This window comes from Apteryx mantelli, chromosome 3 (genome assembly GCF_036417845.1).
Source record: "Apteryx mantelli isolate bAptMan1 chromosome 3, bAptMan1.hap1, whole genome shotgun sequence".
Lineage (NCBI taxonomy): Eukaryota > Metazoa > Chordata > Aves > Apterygiformes > Apterygidae > Apteryx > Apteryx mantelli.
Genome location: NC_089980.1, coordinates 66,735,714 through 66,751,208, shown reverse-complemented (window position 1 = coordinate 66,751,208; position 15,495 = coordinate 66,735,714). Strand labels below are relative to the sequence as shown.

At 37.8% G+C, this 15,495-nt stretch overlaps 1 protein-coding gene across 4 annotated transcripts in view; it reads right to left on the bottom strand.

Annotated features, from left to right (window-relative positions):
• Positions 1–15,495, bottom strand: part of MTHFD1L (methylenetetrahydrofolate dehydrogenase (NADP+ dependent) 1 like) — a 166,242-nt gene that overhangs the window by 99,821 nt on the left and 50,926 nt on the right. For all 4 annotated transcript variants that reach the window (XR_010883738.1, XR_010883739.1, XM_067293565.1 and 1 more), the window contains exons 17-19: positions 12,302–12,378; positions 9,248–9,388; positions 735–803 (exon numbers count right to left, since the gene is read on the bottom strand). Coding sequence is in view for 2 of the 4 variants with exons in the window: in XM_067293565.1 (XP_067149666.1) it covers positions 735–803; positions 9,248–9,388; positions 12,302–12,378 (287 nt within the window). In the remaining 2 variants the exon portion in view is untranslated. The remainder of the gene's footprint in view (positions 1–734; positions 804–9,247; positions 9,389–12,301; positions 12,379–15,495) is intronic.

Here is a 15,495-nt window from a genome sequence, read left to right as displayed (position 1 = left end):
CTTCCTCCCTCTCCCCAAGAACACTGTTCAGCATTGGGCTTACTATTCAAAAGCCAATATTGGACTGGCCAGTCCCAAAGTTAAGCTGTACTCTTTCTATTTGTAATTCTTCAAGCTGTTGGAAGAAAGCCCACCAGGAGTAATCATAAGACATTACTTTCAAAAACCAGCAAAGCTTCATTTGGTCTCTGAAGGCACTCTGAAGCACCAACAGGGAGAAAAGACCCTCATGTTTCTCTGAAGAGCACAAAATATAACTGAGAAGAGAATGGCCTCAGAGAAGCATCTGCCTTCCACTGAAAACAGGGGGCTGTGGGAACCACCATGGGAACGTAAACGTAAAGCAAGCGACATATAGGAAGGAGATGTCCCTAGCAGAGCAAGATGGGAAGCAGAAGGGGGTTTGGGCCTCAGAAACCCAACCTGCTCTTCTGGTGCGCACCAGCAGTTCAAGGGCACACTGCGCCTTGCTTGCAGCTCTAGGCAGAATTCTGACTGAAGCCAGAAGTCTCCCAAAAAGAAAGAAGCAGAAAAAAACCACCAGAAGTGTATCAATGCAGCTTGAGTTGATTAGTTAACATATACAAATGAACATTTGTGCTAAAATGCCTCTATAGAGTTGACCCCAGCTTGGACCCTGAAAGTTAAGCGCTGTTGCCAGAGAGTGGCATGACAAGCGCTATATGGAACCTGAAAGCCGGCGAAGAAGGGCAGGCATCTCGAGCTGTACTCACCTCTAATGTCTGCATTAGCGTTGGCTTAATTGCGTCTTTCATCAAAACTGCCAAAGCACCTGTTACTCCCTAAAAGACAAAAAAAAAGTTCGCATTTTAAGAATATCAATTTGAAGGTGGAATGTTTCTGAGTTATACTTACGCTTACAGTTAAATTAAGAAACCTTATAGTTCAAAGGAGAAAAAGACAGTGTGTTGAGAAATCATGATGGATGAGCAGCGTTACATTGTTATATAACAACAAATTTATTCAGCTCAAGACATCTAACATACTGTATTTTCAGAATGTTCCAGAAATATTAATGAATTTAGTCTGAATACCCCAAGAGACAGTAGGTAAATATTCTTCTCATTTCATAGAGAGAATAGAAACAAAGTTATTAAGCAACCAGTGTGAGGATGTGCACAGGAATAAAAGAGGAAGCCGAAGCAAAGGCCACTGAGAGACTTGAGAAACCAAGAGGGCAATAACTTGCTAAAACTGCCTGAAGAAATGAAAGATGTATTTCACTCATGACAGAATGGACATCGACAGACCAGATCAATAGCTATCAACAACCAGAAAGGGTATTTTGCAAGACCTGTACAAATATATGAGTAATAGACGCAGGATGAAAGCAGACACAGATTCGTCTAGGGATAAATAACTAAGGTACCATGAGATTAAACATGAGAACTACTTCATAGTGAGGAAAGAGGACAGAAAAGCTGAATGAATTGCCACATTGTAGTTGCAAAGGTCTTACTCCTCCTTAAAAATTTTGCTGGATATTGAGTATACATTTCACATTGACTGAATTTAAACTAAGAGAAAAAACATGTTGTCGCTACCCAACATTTACACTAAATATCAATGTCCATTTTATAAAAACTGGCTACAGACCATGCACAGCACTATAAGACTACAAGCAGAGTGCTATCTGGAAATCACAAGCATATATTCCAATTTGTTCCCAAATTACTTTGATTTTGGGAAGAAAATATGTTTGTCTTTAAAGAACTAGTTCATGGATTAAAAAAAAATAAAGTACCACTATAAGGAGTGGCTCATAAGCCTACCAGAGAACATGAAAAACAGATTTTTAATATATTATTGTCTTCAAAAGAAACATTAAAACCAAATAAAAAGAGCAGCTGCTGTAAACTGTCTAAAATGAAGGTTTCAAAACGTGAATCTATTCTCTGATTAGTTTATTAAGAGCTGAACAGTATTGTTCAAATAGAGAACTAATTAACCAAAATTTGAACAATCAAAATATGCATGAGAATCCTAATGACAGGAAGATGAAAGTGACATTAAGATAGGTGGTCATTTTATAATGACAGTGTTTTATACAAATTAAGTTTCCCCTTTCTGAACATAGCGTCTGAACATGAACTTCAGGAAAAAATGGGGCATCATTTTCAGCCCTGACTGAAAATGAATTAAAACTAACACAGTAAAATTGGTTTCTACTAACGCACAGCAAGTGTTTCATTGGAGAAGACTGAACAGCAGGGAAGAGAGGAGGGAAAGACTTTTTTTGTGCTTTTTATTTTGCAAACTCCCATCATCTACAACTATGAATAGACCTACAAAGATGTAATATGAGAAACTGGTAGCAAGACGGTATACTTCTCTCTCATCTGAGTTAACACACACTAGATTTCCAGATGTACATGTTAATTTCTAAAAGTTCTACTCCCAGTTTTAGGATCAAACCCCAAGGAAACTCCAGAATCTCAGCTATCACAATGGGTGGCTCCATCACTTTCTATAGAAGAAGCCTGGCGCTCTTTTGTACATATGCCCAACTACTGTCCCTTTGGATGTGAATCCAAAGCTGAAGGACTAAACAAAAAGTAGAAAATAAGTTAAAAAGAAATGAAATAGCCATTCCTTCTCGCTTCCCCAGGTTCCTTTATAGCTACAGATTGTTTTAATTGCTAAGATTATAAAATACTTATTCTAGACAAAGAACTTCAAAAAGAAATGGAGACCAAACCTCACTAGAAAACTAATGTTTCATAAAGGTTCATTTAACGAGTATCCTGTAAAATTTTCTGCTGTTAGAATAAAATGTGACTTCAATATTTTGTCCATAAATGAGTTTTGGTTTTATGACCCTGCAAAAATAACTGCTACTGCTGTTGCCTTTGATTCCTTGTATTTTAGTCATTTTTTAAAAGTCTTTTTAAAGTGAGTATATTTTTTAGAATATTAAATTTTAAATCTGTTCAATATGACTACTTGCTTTATAAGGATGATTCTACTCATTTAGAAATCTGACGCACTTACAAAATACAATAGTGACTTCCCCAGCCCCAACTCTAACAATTTAAAATGCAACCAAACGGATTTCATTGTTAGCAATATTTTCATTAAAACACAGTTTTAATCCTACTAATTTAGCAAAACAAATACATTCTTTCTCCTGTTTTAATGAGTTCAAATTTTGCATTGGGATAAAAAGAGTTTTCAGTGTACTTAATTAATAGATCTATAAGCCTGTTGCTCTTCTGCTGTATGATCCATTCCACAAGCACCTGGGACAGAGTTTCTCAGACCAGAAGCACAGTCCTTCCCCTCGACCCTCAGCTGAGCTAAAGGATGCTCCTTCACTAGCTGTTAGCAGCACAAAAACATAACAACTAGCTAAGTTGCTTGTATTCTATCTCATGGAAATCTGTACTACATACACACACTAGACAGTAGATTACAGGTAACAGAAATATTATCGGAAGAAAAAATTTGGTTAATTTTAAAGCTTTTCTTCCCATATCTCCATTTTTCCAGCATCACAGGGCATGAGCTATTCATTTGCCTTCAATCATTACCCTAAAAGAGAAACAGCTGCTGATATTCTCAGTGGATGATCACTGAGATATTTTAGCATATAAGAGGCAGTTGTAATAGCTAGTCAACTTTCTGGAGAAAAAAAGCCAAACGGAAAACTTTACATCAGACAGACCTTCCACCAGGTCAATGGCAAGGTTAACTACCTGATCAGCCACCATCAGCCCTAATGCTTTTCTGGGGAAACCGGCTCAAGGACTGACAAGTGTTAACTCATGCCAGCTGTGGCCATCTAATCAGGGGATTCGGTTGTGTGCTCCGTGCTGGACAAGACAACCAACTCATTCAAAGCAAGCATGCAAACAGCTATCTGCTGACTCAAGTGAAGTTGACTGGAAAGAAGCAAAGAAAAATGCTTTGAGGGAAAAAGAAGAAAAGAAAAAAAAATGACACTTTTTGTCCTCCCCTTCCTAGTCAATAATGGCTCAGATCCTCTCTCCTCTACTTCCTGATAGAGCTTTATCAATATGATAAAAAGTGAAGCAAAAAACCCCAATAAATCCTACACCTTTATCTTCATGGTAAACTTCATCCTTCCTTAACAGACAAGCATCCCTCCACAACAACTCATAGTATCTGAAGCAGAAAGCAAAGAAAAAAAGATGGAAAAAGACTCCAATTAGCACACATTATGTCTATCTGCCTTCCGCAGTTCTTAAACTGTTTTGCATCAACAACAGTCTTTAAAAACTAAACAGCCAAAAAATTTTCAAATCTGGCTGTCATGTCTCTGTCATAATAAAAGTTCTCGTCGTTCCTCCTCATCCCCAATCTTCCACGCAGCTAAGAAACAATTGCCACAGCTAGTTCAAAGTCCTGGATCTGATTCTCAAAACTATTTAAGGAATCAGGCTCCCATTTCTACTTCAGAGGGGATGGATAAAATTTTATTAAAGAATTCTACAAAAGAATTAAGAGGCTTAGACACTCACACACCATTTAACCATTTTAACCATGTAAAAGCCTAAGGATTGTTAATCCCCACTAACTAACTCATTCTCAGACGAAATAAGCAGGATGCAGAATCAAAGGAGTATGGATGCCCAGCTCTCTTGAGTTTCCCTCCTGGAACTGATCCTAAGCACTTCTGAAAATTACACCCCTCCGATCTATCCATGAGCCACTGGGGCAGGTATACTCCCCAGGATAGCAAAAATCAAAGAGCACAAAATAAGTTGCACAAGTGACAAAGGAAAAAAAAAACTCAGATGGAAAGCTCATACTCTCAAACCGACCTTCAGAGAAACTGTCTCTGAAGTCTATCAAAAGTGGAAATGAAAGCCAGCATCAGATCAGGAGGAGGGTGATTGAGAATAACTACTGTGAAATCAATAAGGCATACACTGAAGGACAGAAAAAAACCATCAGATTTCTTTATAAGAAAAAAAGTGCAATAGTTTTAGCTCTCCTTTGTTTGAAACTATAGCCTTTAACAAAATTGATAATATTTTTCTGCAATATCAGTTCTGAAAAATACTAAACTCCAAATCGTTAGCTGAGAAGGACTGCAACTACTTATGTTTGAAGTAAAGGATGTGCACAATGTTTCTGATGAATTGGGGAGCAAAATATATTCAGGCAATAGATCATTTATAAAAACAAATATGAAGCCATCTTCTTTTTTTTTTCGTCCTAGAATTATTGACATCTAACAGCATGGTAGAGAGAGTAAACTGAGAAGCAGCCTTATTTAAAAAAAATAGTGACATATTTATTTAATATTCTTCACGGTGATGCAATACTAATCTAGGGCATACATACCCATTTAATTTAATGTGAAGATATGGCATGTGTCCATCAAAATTCTACTAGACTGTAAAAGCCAAAAAAGCAATTTAGTCTTTAAAATACTGTGCAATGAACACCATATTTTGGTAGAGAATTCTATGTGTTCCACTATAGAGGCTACATATTTAATCCATTACTCTTATGGAAGGAGTCTTCTCAATTCATGAAGTATTCAATTTTTTTTTTCCTGACTCCTAGCCTTCCTCCACATCTGGTTTATATCTGTCAATGTGTATTTTACATTGTGCTATTGTATTATGATAAATACATTGCATATAAAGTCAAAATTAAGAGGAATTGTATTTTTGTGAAGTGTATTTTGTGTACATCTGGAAACAAATGATAGAAAAGGGTTTAGTGGTTTTGGTTCAATTAGATAGATTTCAATGATCTGAGGATTATTGTCAAACATTTAAGCTTATAAAAATTAAATCTGGGCAACATATAAAACATGATCCCCAGAAATTTTTTTAGCTTCAGGTAGAACTGACCTCCATCACTCATTATTAAGGTTGTGTGACACGTCCCATTATAAAGCTACCTTTAAAATTTGTTAAAACTACAAGCAATTGCAGGTCCTGGGGCTAAAACATTCCATGCCAAGTCATTATAATAGATTCAAGCTTTTAATCTTGGTTTTGTTTTATGAAAATTCAAACCAAAATGATTGAGTTGCTCCTGGAATGACAGTATTGTTTTTCTTACATTCGGCATCTTCTTTTCTTTCCAAGCTGTAGAGCTTTACCTCCTCTCTTCCCCTGATTTGGAAGAAGGATGAAAATTCAGGAGGAGAGCAGCTTTGTATCAAACCTCTTATCACCTCTGAAAATTTGCACAAGATATAAACCTTGGGGAAACCAAAATCACAGTTCATTGGCATTCATTAGTAGCGAGTGCTTAGCACTGCCCCATGCTCCCCATCAAGCTTTAGCTGCAGTGAGCTGTGAGCTTTCAGCCTACATTTGGCTGCAGCAACTACAGCAAGAGTCTGCACCAGGCTGGACCAGCTCAGGGTCTGGACATCTGGACCACAAGCAAAGATCCCTTCTCCTGGGACGCTACAGGAATCCTCTCAATGACAAGGGGTCAAAAGCCGGGCCTGCAGCAGGCACGGTAACAGCACAGGCAGCACAAGCAGCAGGAGGAAGAGTTGATTCTGCAATTGAAGGCTGGAAACAGTAGGTTTAGTTGCAAGCTGTTGCAGGAGACTGAGACTGACAACCAATGGGAAGAAACCAGGAACAGAGATGAAGGAACAACCCCACAGAACTGAAATTTATCTTTTTTGTGCATATGAATCTGCTATTCCTTCCAGAGGATTCAACTTGATACAGTACACATCAGCTATTCACAAGGTCTCTCACCTTGTACAAAATATCTGATTTGATAAAGAAATCTTAGTCAGAAGACCATCTACTAATTTCCTTTTGGGACATTTCTTAAATCCCAACACCACAGCATCTGAGTGCTTCACCACCATTAATAACCCCTGCCTGTTTTCAGAAGAAATAACATCATACACAAGGATCAAAGTTGAAAGTATTCACTAATTTTGGGTGCTCAACCTGAGACATGTTAAAAATCATTTCACTTAGTTCAAAGTTCTTGATGATATTTCAATAGATTTCCACTGTTTAGTTCCTGGGTATCAAACCAAATTGAGGAACACACAGTTCCTCATGAACTGTAAAAATCAGTTTGTATGGACACAACATTACACAGAAGCTCTGTGAAAAACACATGAATAGAATTCAACTCTCCAGAAAGGCTCTTTTCTGCCTTAACTATGAAACCACCTTCCTTTTTTCCTACAGTTCTCATCCTCATTTGTAACACACTGTGCAACAGAGCAGGCAGGAACTTTTCCATTTCATAATCCTGATCTGCACCCAGATCCTTCCTGTGCACTGTTTGATGAAGAGATCTTGCAGACAACGAAAAACGCAACGGCATAGCTACAGATGGTCATAATATTTGTGACCAATTTTTTTTATCAGGCAGTTTTTCGTTTGTATAATACAGAACACTGCTTTAAAGAAGCCCTGGAAGCATATGTTCAGCACAAGTGATACTATTAAGTGATTGAGACACTAAGCATAAGAAATTTGTTAAAAAAAAAAAAAAAGGCCAAACAAAACCTAATTAGTAACACACATTTTACTGAGTGCTACTTTCATTTTATGGGCATAAAAAAATTCAAAGCTTTTTGTGCACTGTTCATAGTTTCAGCCCTAACGTTCTACTTGTACAGAGCAATTAGGGGAAAGAGACTATGGAAAAACAACTGCTTTCATTTAGCAAGCTGAAGAGCATTAAGTGGTTGAAAGGCAGGTTAAATATTTTGTGGTATTAATATCTTAAAATACGAAGGTAGCATCAAGATTATTTTAGTCTATTTTAAGTGTACAGTTTTAATCCTGACATTGAATTATTTTAAAAGTTTTTGCACATGCATTACCAGGTAAGTAATTCCCTCACCCCCCACCCCATTGGACCAAGACTAAGATATGCAACTGAAAAGGAATATCAAAACTTTAACAGCTCAAATATTAAATGCAGTTCTTGCAGTTATTCATGGTTACCGTAGCAAAATTTAAGGTACCTTGCACATGCAAGGGTACCTTAAGATTTGAATTTCCTGCATAATTTTCCTGCATAATAGTTGACCTCATTTGAATTTTAATGATGACTGTACTTAGGATATTTTTTGCACCCTTATCTTAATTTCAATCTTAAATCCAAGAGAGCTAGATATTATTTTTTCATTTCCTTGTTAAAATGGAGGTCATTAGGGTTGTGAAGGTATTCCTGACTCACAGGTATGCTATCTTTGCTGACAAGGCAGGATCCTGGTTCTTTCCCTCGTTCAAGAAAAAAGCAGTAAGCTTCTGCAGATGTCCATACAAAAGGGACAAACAGGAGAATACACTATGCTTCATAAGGGAAATTAGTCTGCGTGATACAGGCAGCTATTGTCAGCAGGGTGGCACGAAATCACAGCTCCAAGGCATACTGAAGTTGCTACAAGGACATATATAGATGACAGGTAACACAAAAAAGGAAAGCATTATGGTTTTTATTATATTTAGGGTGCACTGTCAATCTGCAATATATGATCTTAATTTGGCCATTAGGCTTCAGCATACAGGTAATGTAATGTTACAGTAAACTAGTGGCAATCACGGTGAACTTACTCCTGGCATATGGGTCAGATGACAAAGACTTACTGGCAGGTTTTGGCTGCACCAGAACTTGCCCTACCCAAACGTGGTGAGTTTTCAACCATGGTCCACTGACTCACAGCCTGGCTACAGGGTAGGATTCAATGCAAAGGACATATGGACTTCTTTCAGAAGCTGAAGTAGGAAATGAGTAAGCAGCAACTAACAAATATAGGTGGGAAAAAAAAGTCTTAATGATGTAAAGAGATAACCCTGTCCCTAGCAGTAACAATAACTTATGAATTAGGAATAGCTTGTTTTATTTCAACTTAGCAGTGTAAGCATTCATGTGGTAACTATCATTGTAACATCTGAGCACCCTTGGCAAGTACAGTAGCAAACATTACCAGCTTTCTCAAATAGGAGCCTATACTCTTTGACTCCCCCCAGCACCAAATTTGTCTGCCTTAAGAATTGTGGAAATCTATCCAAGCAGGTTCTTGAGATCAGACAGCTCATGAACCAGATGTTACCAGAAGACTTGGACAAGTTAGTTTTACATCTTGTTCTCACTGCAGGCAAGTTTTACCCCAGATGATGATCTTTCTTCGATATCTGACTGCACTGTTCAAAACAAAAAACCTTGGCACACACCTGCTCTTCTAGTGCTTCAAGAAGCAAAACAAATGAATCAAAGGTTATTCACAGGTCTACAGCACTGTACATACCAAATCCTCTGCTGTTACCGGTTGTCCCTTTTTATCATTAGCCACCACCATTTTTCCCAGCCTCTCCCTCATATCTGCCAGGCTGGTGGTAAGTGCCAGGATGGCCATAATTTCACTTGCAACAGCAATATCAAACTGAGCCTGTAAAATAAAAATGAGAATCATGAACCAAATCAGAGTCAGGTCAAATACTCACAGGGAATTGTCAGGAACAGACTCAGGAAAGACAGATGTCACACTGAAATTTAAACAATACTAAATTGTAACCCACTTCAAACACTTTGTTTGTATTTCCTCATTAATGTTATATGTTACACTTCATTTACTTGGGGATCAGTCTTGTAGACTGCTTAGCCCCTCAGCTCCCATTATCCTTAGCAGAATTTCCCTGAAGGACCAAGATTTTTTTTTTACTGTGGCAAAAAAAAAAAAAAAAAAAAAAAAAACAGATGTATTTTCAACTTTTTTGGCATGAGCACAGCATTGGTTTTTTTTTCCCCCTCCTCTATCTGTAATGGTCTCCAAAAGGTTTTTTTTTTTAATTCCAGTTTCAAAAACATTCTTCTTGTATTTGATCATTCTTTTTCTATACAAATTCAAAATTTGGAGTTTAGACTTCTAGGTCCGGAGCTTGATCTATGATGATGTAAAACATATCCACCCCTGCATCCCCCTTGTTCATGAAAAAATATATAAGAAAAAAAAGAAGAAGAAAAACGAGAACTATTTGCAGCATCAGACCTATTGCTCTTGTAGAAATAGATTCATATTGTGCAGTACTTCAACATAATATGAGCCATGGTCCTTACTTTTATGAATTTGCAATACGCATTAGTAATGTGTGTAGTATTTTACTATTAGAAAAGCCCAGGCCACGTGCTGCTAGAAAACAGAGAAGAAAGGCACAGTCACTAATGTATTATGTGACAGGAATGCAATGTGGGGGTGAGGAACTACAGCATCTTTAATAATCTCTCCAGCTCCAGTAAATTTAAATCTATACCAAATTTATTAATTGACATCACACCATTACCCATGCAGAAAAAGACACCTGGACTGGTCCCTATTTCAGACCAGGCTCACCTCTGAGCACCTGCATGTTTTGGCAAAACTTGTGACAACGCCTAAGCACTTTCCTGGATTGGGCCTCAGGCAGGGAGAGATATATACCATAAAAAATGAAAACTAATTCTGTAATAGAGATATTCAAGACAGGGATTCAAATGAAATGCTGAAGTTATAAAGCAAATTTTTTCTTCCCTGGAAGCAGTAGAACATACAACAAAATAGTTGGGTACATTGTGAACATTGTTATTGCTGGGATGACATGGACGCTACAGTTTCTGAAGGTAGAGGAATACACCCTGGAAGACATTGCAGCATATGCAGTACGGGCAATAAGCCTGAGAAAACTACGCCCAACCCACATACTGGAATATTATCTGACTTTATCAGGATGTTCATCAAGAGACAAAAATTTAAGTTTTTATTATACATATTACTGTTTTTACATGAAATATAAAAAGGACAGGAAAAACAATCCCAGGTAGATGCTTGAAGAGTGACACAATATTTTATTGAAAAAACAGGCACAAGATTGTGATAGCAGGTGCTGTTTTAACTCTAATAAACTTTATACACCTATGAAGTGCTGACAGAAGCCTTAGCTGTAAAGTCAGTTCTCTATTGACAAAAGGATCCACTCACATGTATTCAATTTCAGGACCAAGGCCATCAGTCATGTAATACACTTTAGAAACCACAGCATCCCTGTTCGTTAAAATGCAGGCTTTTGTGCCTGCTGTGCTCCGCCATTTTACACAGGTGTCATTGATTTTAAGAGTGCTCGAACATCACTCCAAATATTTATAAAATGCATCTGTTAGCTATGAAGTCCTGTTTTATCTGGCTCTCTGGCTAGGCTCTGAAATGAGTTTCTCTAACTGCTCTTTATTTCTCGAGTCAGTAAGATCATGTTAAAACATGAATGGATATGTGCATCAGTCCAGTACATCAAAACTGGATGCATCAAGGTCATTTTAGCCAAAGCAGTACAGGAGCAACCCTTGACAGTCTTATGTCAACTAGTACTTTATAGTAAAACAACCCACGTTGAAGTCAGCAGCATAATTATGGTAGTGAAACGGTGCACAGTAAGGCTGGCAGAACCTGGCTCAAAGCTAACAACCACAATGAGTCACTGAAACAAATCTAAACACAGGAAAACATCTCAAGTGTTGAAAGAATGTGTACCATATTTTATAGTCCCAGCCCATTATCAAAGATGAGTATTAGCTGATTTGCATTTTTGTAAGTTACAGAAAGAAAAGTCTCTACTCCAGGCGCTCAAAAACAAAACAAAGCATCTCTCTCAAATTTGTCTAATTTAATTGACTGTTCTAACTATTGAATTAAGCAGAAACATTAAAAATCCTGTAAGACTATTTTTTTTACTCTTTATTGAGGCACAAAACCTAAAGGAGTTCTGAAATGATACAGAAAAATTAAAGATGTGAGTTCCACAAGAAGTAAGGCCTCATCTATACCACAATAACTATTTACTTCACCTCAAAGTAGTCAGAACCTCAGGTATTTAGTTATCCAGAGTGTTAAATTACAATAATCTTCCTTGAATTAGAAGCAACTCCACATTACAATGAGTTTGCTCCACCTAATATTGTTATTCTACATTGCATTGTCTCATAACTGGATTTACCCACATGACCCAGATATACTTGTTCAGATAGTGTCAGTGAAGTCTGGCCTTGAATTTAGCAGTAAGTTCTTTAATAAACTTCCAGTGTTCCGTAATATATGCAAATTTTTAAAGTACTTTCAACACATTGTGCAATATACATTGAATTATTTCTGAAACTTCAGACTCTGTTATTCATTAACATGATCAGCTTCACTGCAACACTACTACACAGTATCAGCAGATGTTAGCATGGCAATTCAAAGAAATTTGCTGAAAGAGTTACAGACCAGCAAACATCTCTCAGCCTCTAAAGCAAAGTTTGTCCAGAATAAATTATAGTAATTGCCTTTACATACCTGACGGACAAATCCTTTCTCAGTATTTGCCTGGCCAATTGTTACCTTTCGTAGGAATCTGTCGTTTGTATCCACCACTAAAATAAGGGAAAAGCAAAAGCAAAACATATTAACAAAGATCCAGAGATCTGGATTCTTTCCAGGCATTTTACACATTTTTACCACACGTAAGATTCAGCTACTTGCACAGTACAGTGTAACCAGATAAACATGCTTCTGCATGTTAGCAGTGGCACTGGCTTGGTTTCTCCCCTCTATTTGATACCTTTAGACAACAGGTTGAAATAACACAAGCACTATTTCTCTGAACAATATTTGAGCCAACAGATGCTTAACATTCTAACGTACATCTTAATATTTTACCTACACAAGAAAAATCTGCCTTGGTAGCTACAAAGCACCTCAGACCTATCTCAAATCATTTTCCTCTTTATTGACTTGTTAAAAGTTGATTTTTAAGACTACAAGATGTAGCTTAAACTTGGTCTGTTCCTCTTTATAAGGATGATTATGTTGTCAAATTGGTTCCTCCAGACAAGTCACTTTATTGCACATCACAGTAACTAACTCCACATTCAGCTGGGTAGCATTCAGAGAAAGCTTTTTCCAACTGCCAAGACTAAGCATCTGCTATTTAACATAACTTCAATTTCAGACAACTGTCTTCCTAACCTGGAAACACTTCAGGTATTGCAAGGGCATGTCCAAACCATCCTGTGGAATTGTTAACTTCGTTTACATCGCAGCAATCCAAGTTCTCCATTTTGCACTGACAACAACTTTGGACGTGCCTTTGTAGGAACCAAAAGGAAGGACTGCAACCTGATGACGATGTTTCTTAGAAGGAAACATCAGGAGGATGTTTCTCCTTGTTAGAAACAAAGACCAGACTGCAGGACTTCTCCTTCCCTGGGATGGTGATCCCTACACACTGGCTCCCTCTTTCTTACAGTCTCTTTGGCCCTACAATCCTTTCTGCAGAAACCCTAGAAAAAGAGGTGTAAGGTTCTCTTGACAGTTTAACCCACGACCTGGCATTCAGGTCATTCTTCTGGGAGATGTAGATTTGAACCCTGTTCGATATAAAGCAGAGAATCGAGGACTTCCCTGGGAGTTGCCTGTACTGAAGGCCAGTGGCATCACTTCCTCCCTCCATCACTTCTCCTGCTGTTTTCAGAGATTAACAAATTTGTCTGTGCAGAAAAGGCCAATGTAATTACCCAAGAACAAGAGGGATTTCAAATCTCAGTTCTACACAAGCCCCAGTAGGCTGAGAAAAGTAGGATTTCAGTCACATCCCTTTCTTGGTCATCTTGCATGAGGCTGTCATAACCATGCCATATGTGCTTTCTTCCACGGTATTCAGGCCCCTGATTTCCTCAGGAATTCCATTTAAGGGATGGTACAAAGCAGATGTGGTTAACATATTTTGGTTTCCATTTATTTATACAGTTAACTTATCCTGGTTTCTACTTATGCACAACCATACTCTAAAATACTACAGTACTGGCAGGAACTGTGACCAGAGCTCAGTAGGAGGAAGCAGCAGGCTTGCACCAAGCTGTGGGACCACATGCCACTGCAAAGCCATATGGCAAGCTGATCTCTCAGACACAAGCTTATCCCCTCTCCTCATAGGAAACTCAGTCTCACGACAGCCTTAAGCAGACCTGACTGTCCCTCCTGCCTACCCAGATATTGCTGGGAGCATGAATTAGCCTTCACACCAGCTTGGACAGCCAGTGGGCTGGTTTTTATCCAGTCCTTTCTGGGGGATTCATGCAACCTGAACACCCTTACCAGCAAATTATAACCACCACCTGCAACACTTTCTGGTCACTGGATCACACCAGCTCTCTCACCATAGTCAAAATTAATTCCTCAGGAAGATTCCAATAGCTGCACTTAGAAGTAGAAAAATACAGAAGAATTTTCTTTGCCACAGAAACAATTTTTACTTCTCCTCCAATCTGCCCTCTTCCTTACCCAAAGTAAACATTCAAGATTAGGTTCAACCAAGAGCCAGTGTTAGGTTCAATGCGTCTACTTCCTGATCCTCTAGAAATATAAACAGGATCTGGATACCATGAAAAGGGGCAGGAGAGGAGAACTTTCCTTCTTTTTAGTGTGTTGTACCTGTTAGGTCTTGTGTAAGATGACAATGAACTTTAAGGTTGTGACACTTCTAAGGAGACAGATCCTGACTGTAATTCATTTTCAGACAATCTGACAGATCTCTCTTCTGCCCTATACAGTAAATTTCTTGGTAAGTACCAACTTTCACAGGCATATGGATTGCAGAAATAGTCCCAAAACGAACACTTTCAAAGCTATCTAAAGCATTCTTAAAAACAGATTTTTTTCTGTAATGTTTAAAATATGCACATCATACAGATTTGCATGGGATAAAACTTTCACTAGCATTTGTTTGAGATGAACTGAATAATTTACTTGACAGCTGTTGAGTAACATTGCCTCCTCCCAAACCTGTGCTGATAAAAATGATGAGTTGTATTACACTATCATATTAGTCTTTTATGCCCATACAGGTCTTTTCCATGCATAAACACAGTGTGACTAATAAGAAACATCTTACGCCACGTTCCCCAGTACTATCTTGAGAAAATATCCCAAGTTTGAGACAGTATGCACATGAAGGGTACAGTAAAGTGCAGCCAAGGTTCCTGACTTCTCAATAGATTTAGCTTATATTGGTGATGCTCAGTCAAATACTCCATTTAACAATCAACTTTGATGGTTAGGAAGAAGAGGTGAAACCATACTGCATCTTTCACCTCTTCTTCCTAACAAAGTAACAACTCAATGCTTTTTTTAAAAAATAAAAAACAAAACAAAACAAAAACAAACAAGCAAAAAAAAAAAACCGGAGGCCTATTTAGTCTCTGAGCTACACAGGCTGCTGAATGGAGGTGAAAGAGTGACCAAAAACAAGTACAGTAAGTACAAATAACCTAAACACACACTAGACACACTTAAAACCAGGTAAGATTTATACAATGCAAAAAGTCAGTCTTGTATGTTTTTAAGATGATTTACTGATGTGTAAGAAACAAGGGACGTACTTAAACTTTCACAGAGTAATCTATCCTTCAGAATATTAGCAAAGTCTCTTGAATTACTGCAGATATTTAACCAAGGTTAAATAAAAAAAATCCTAATTTAACAGCCAAAAA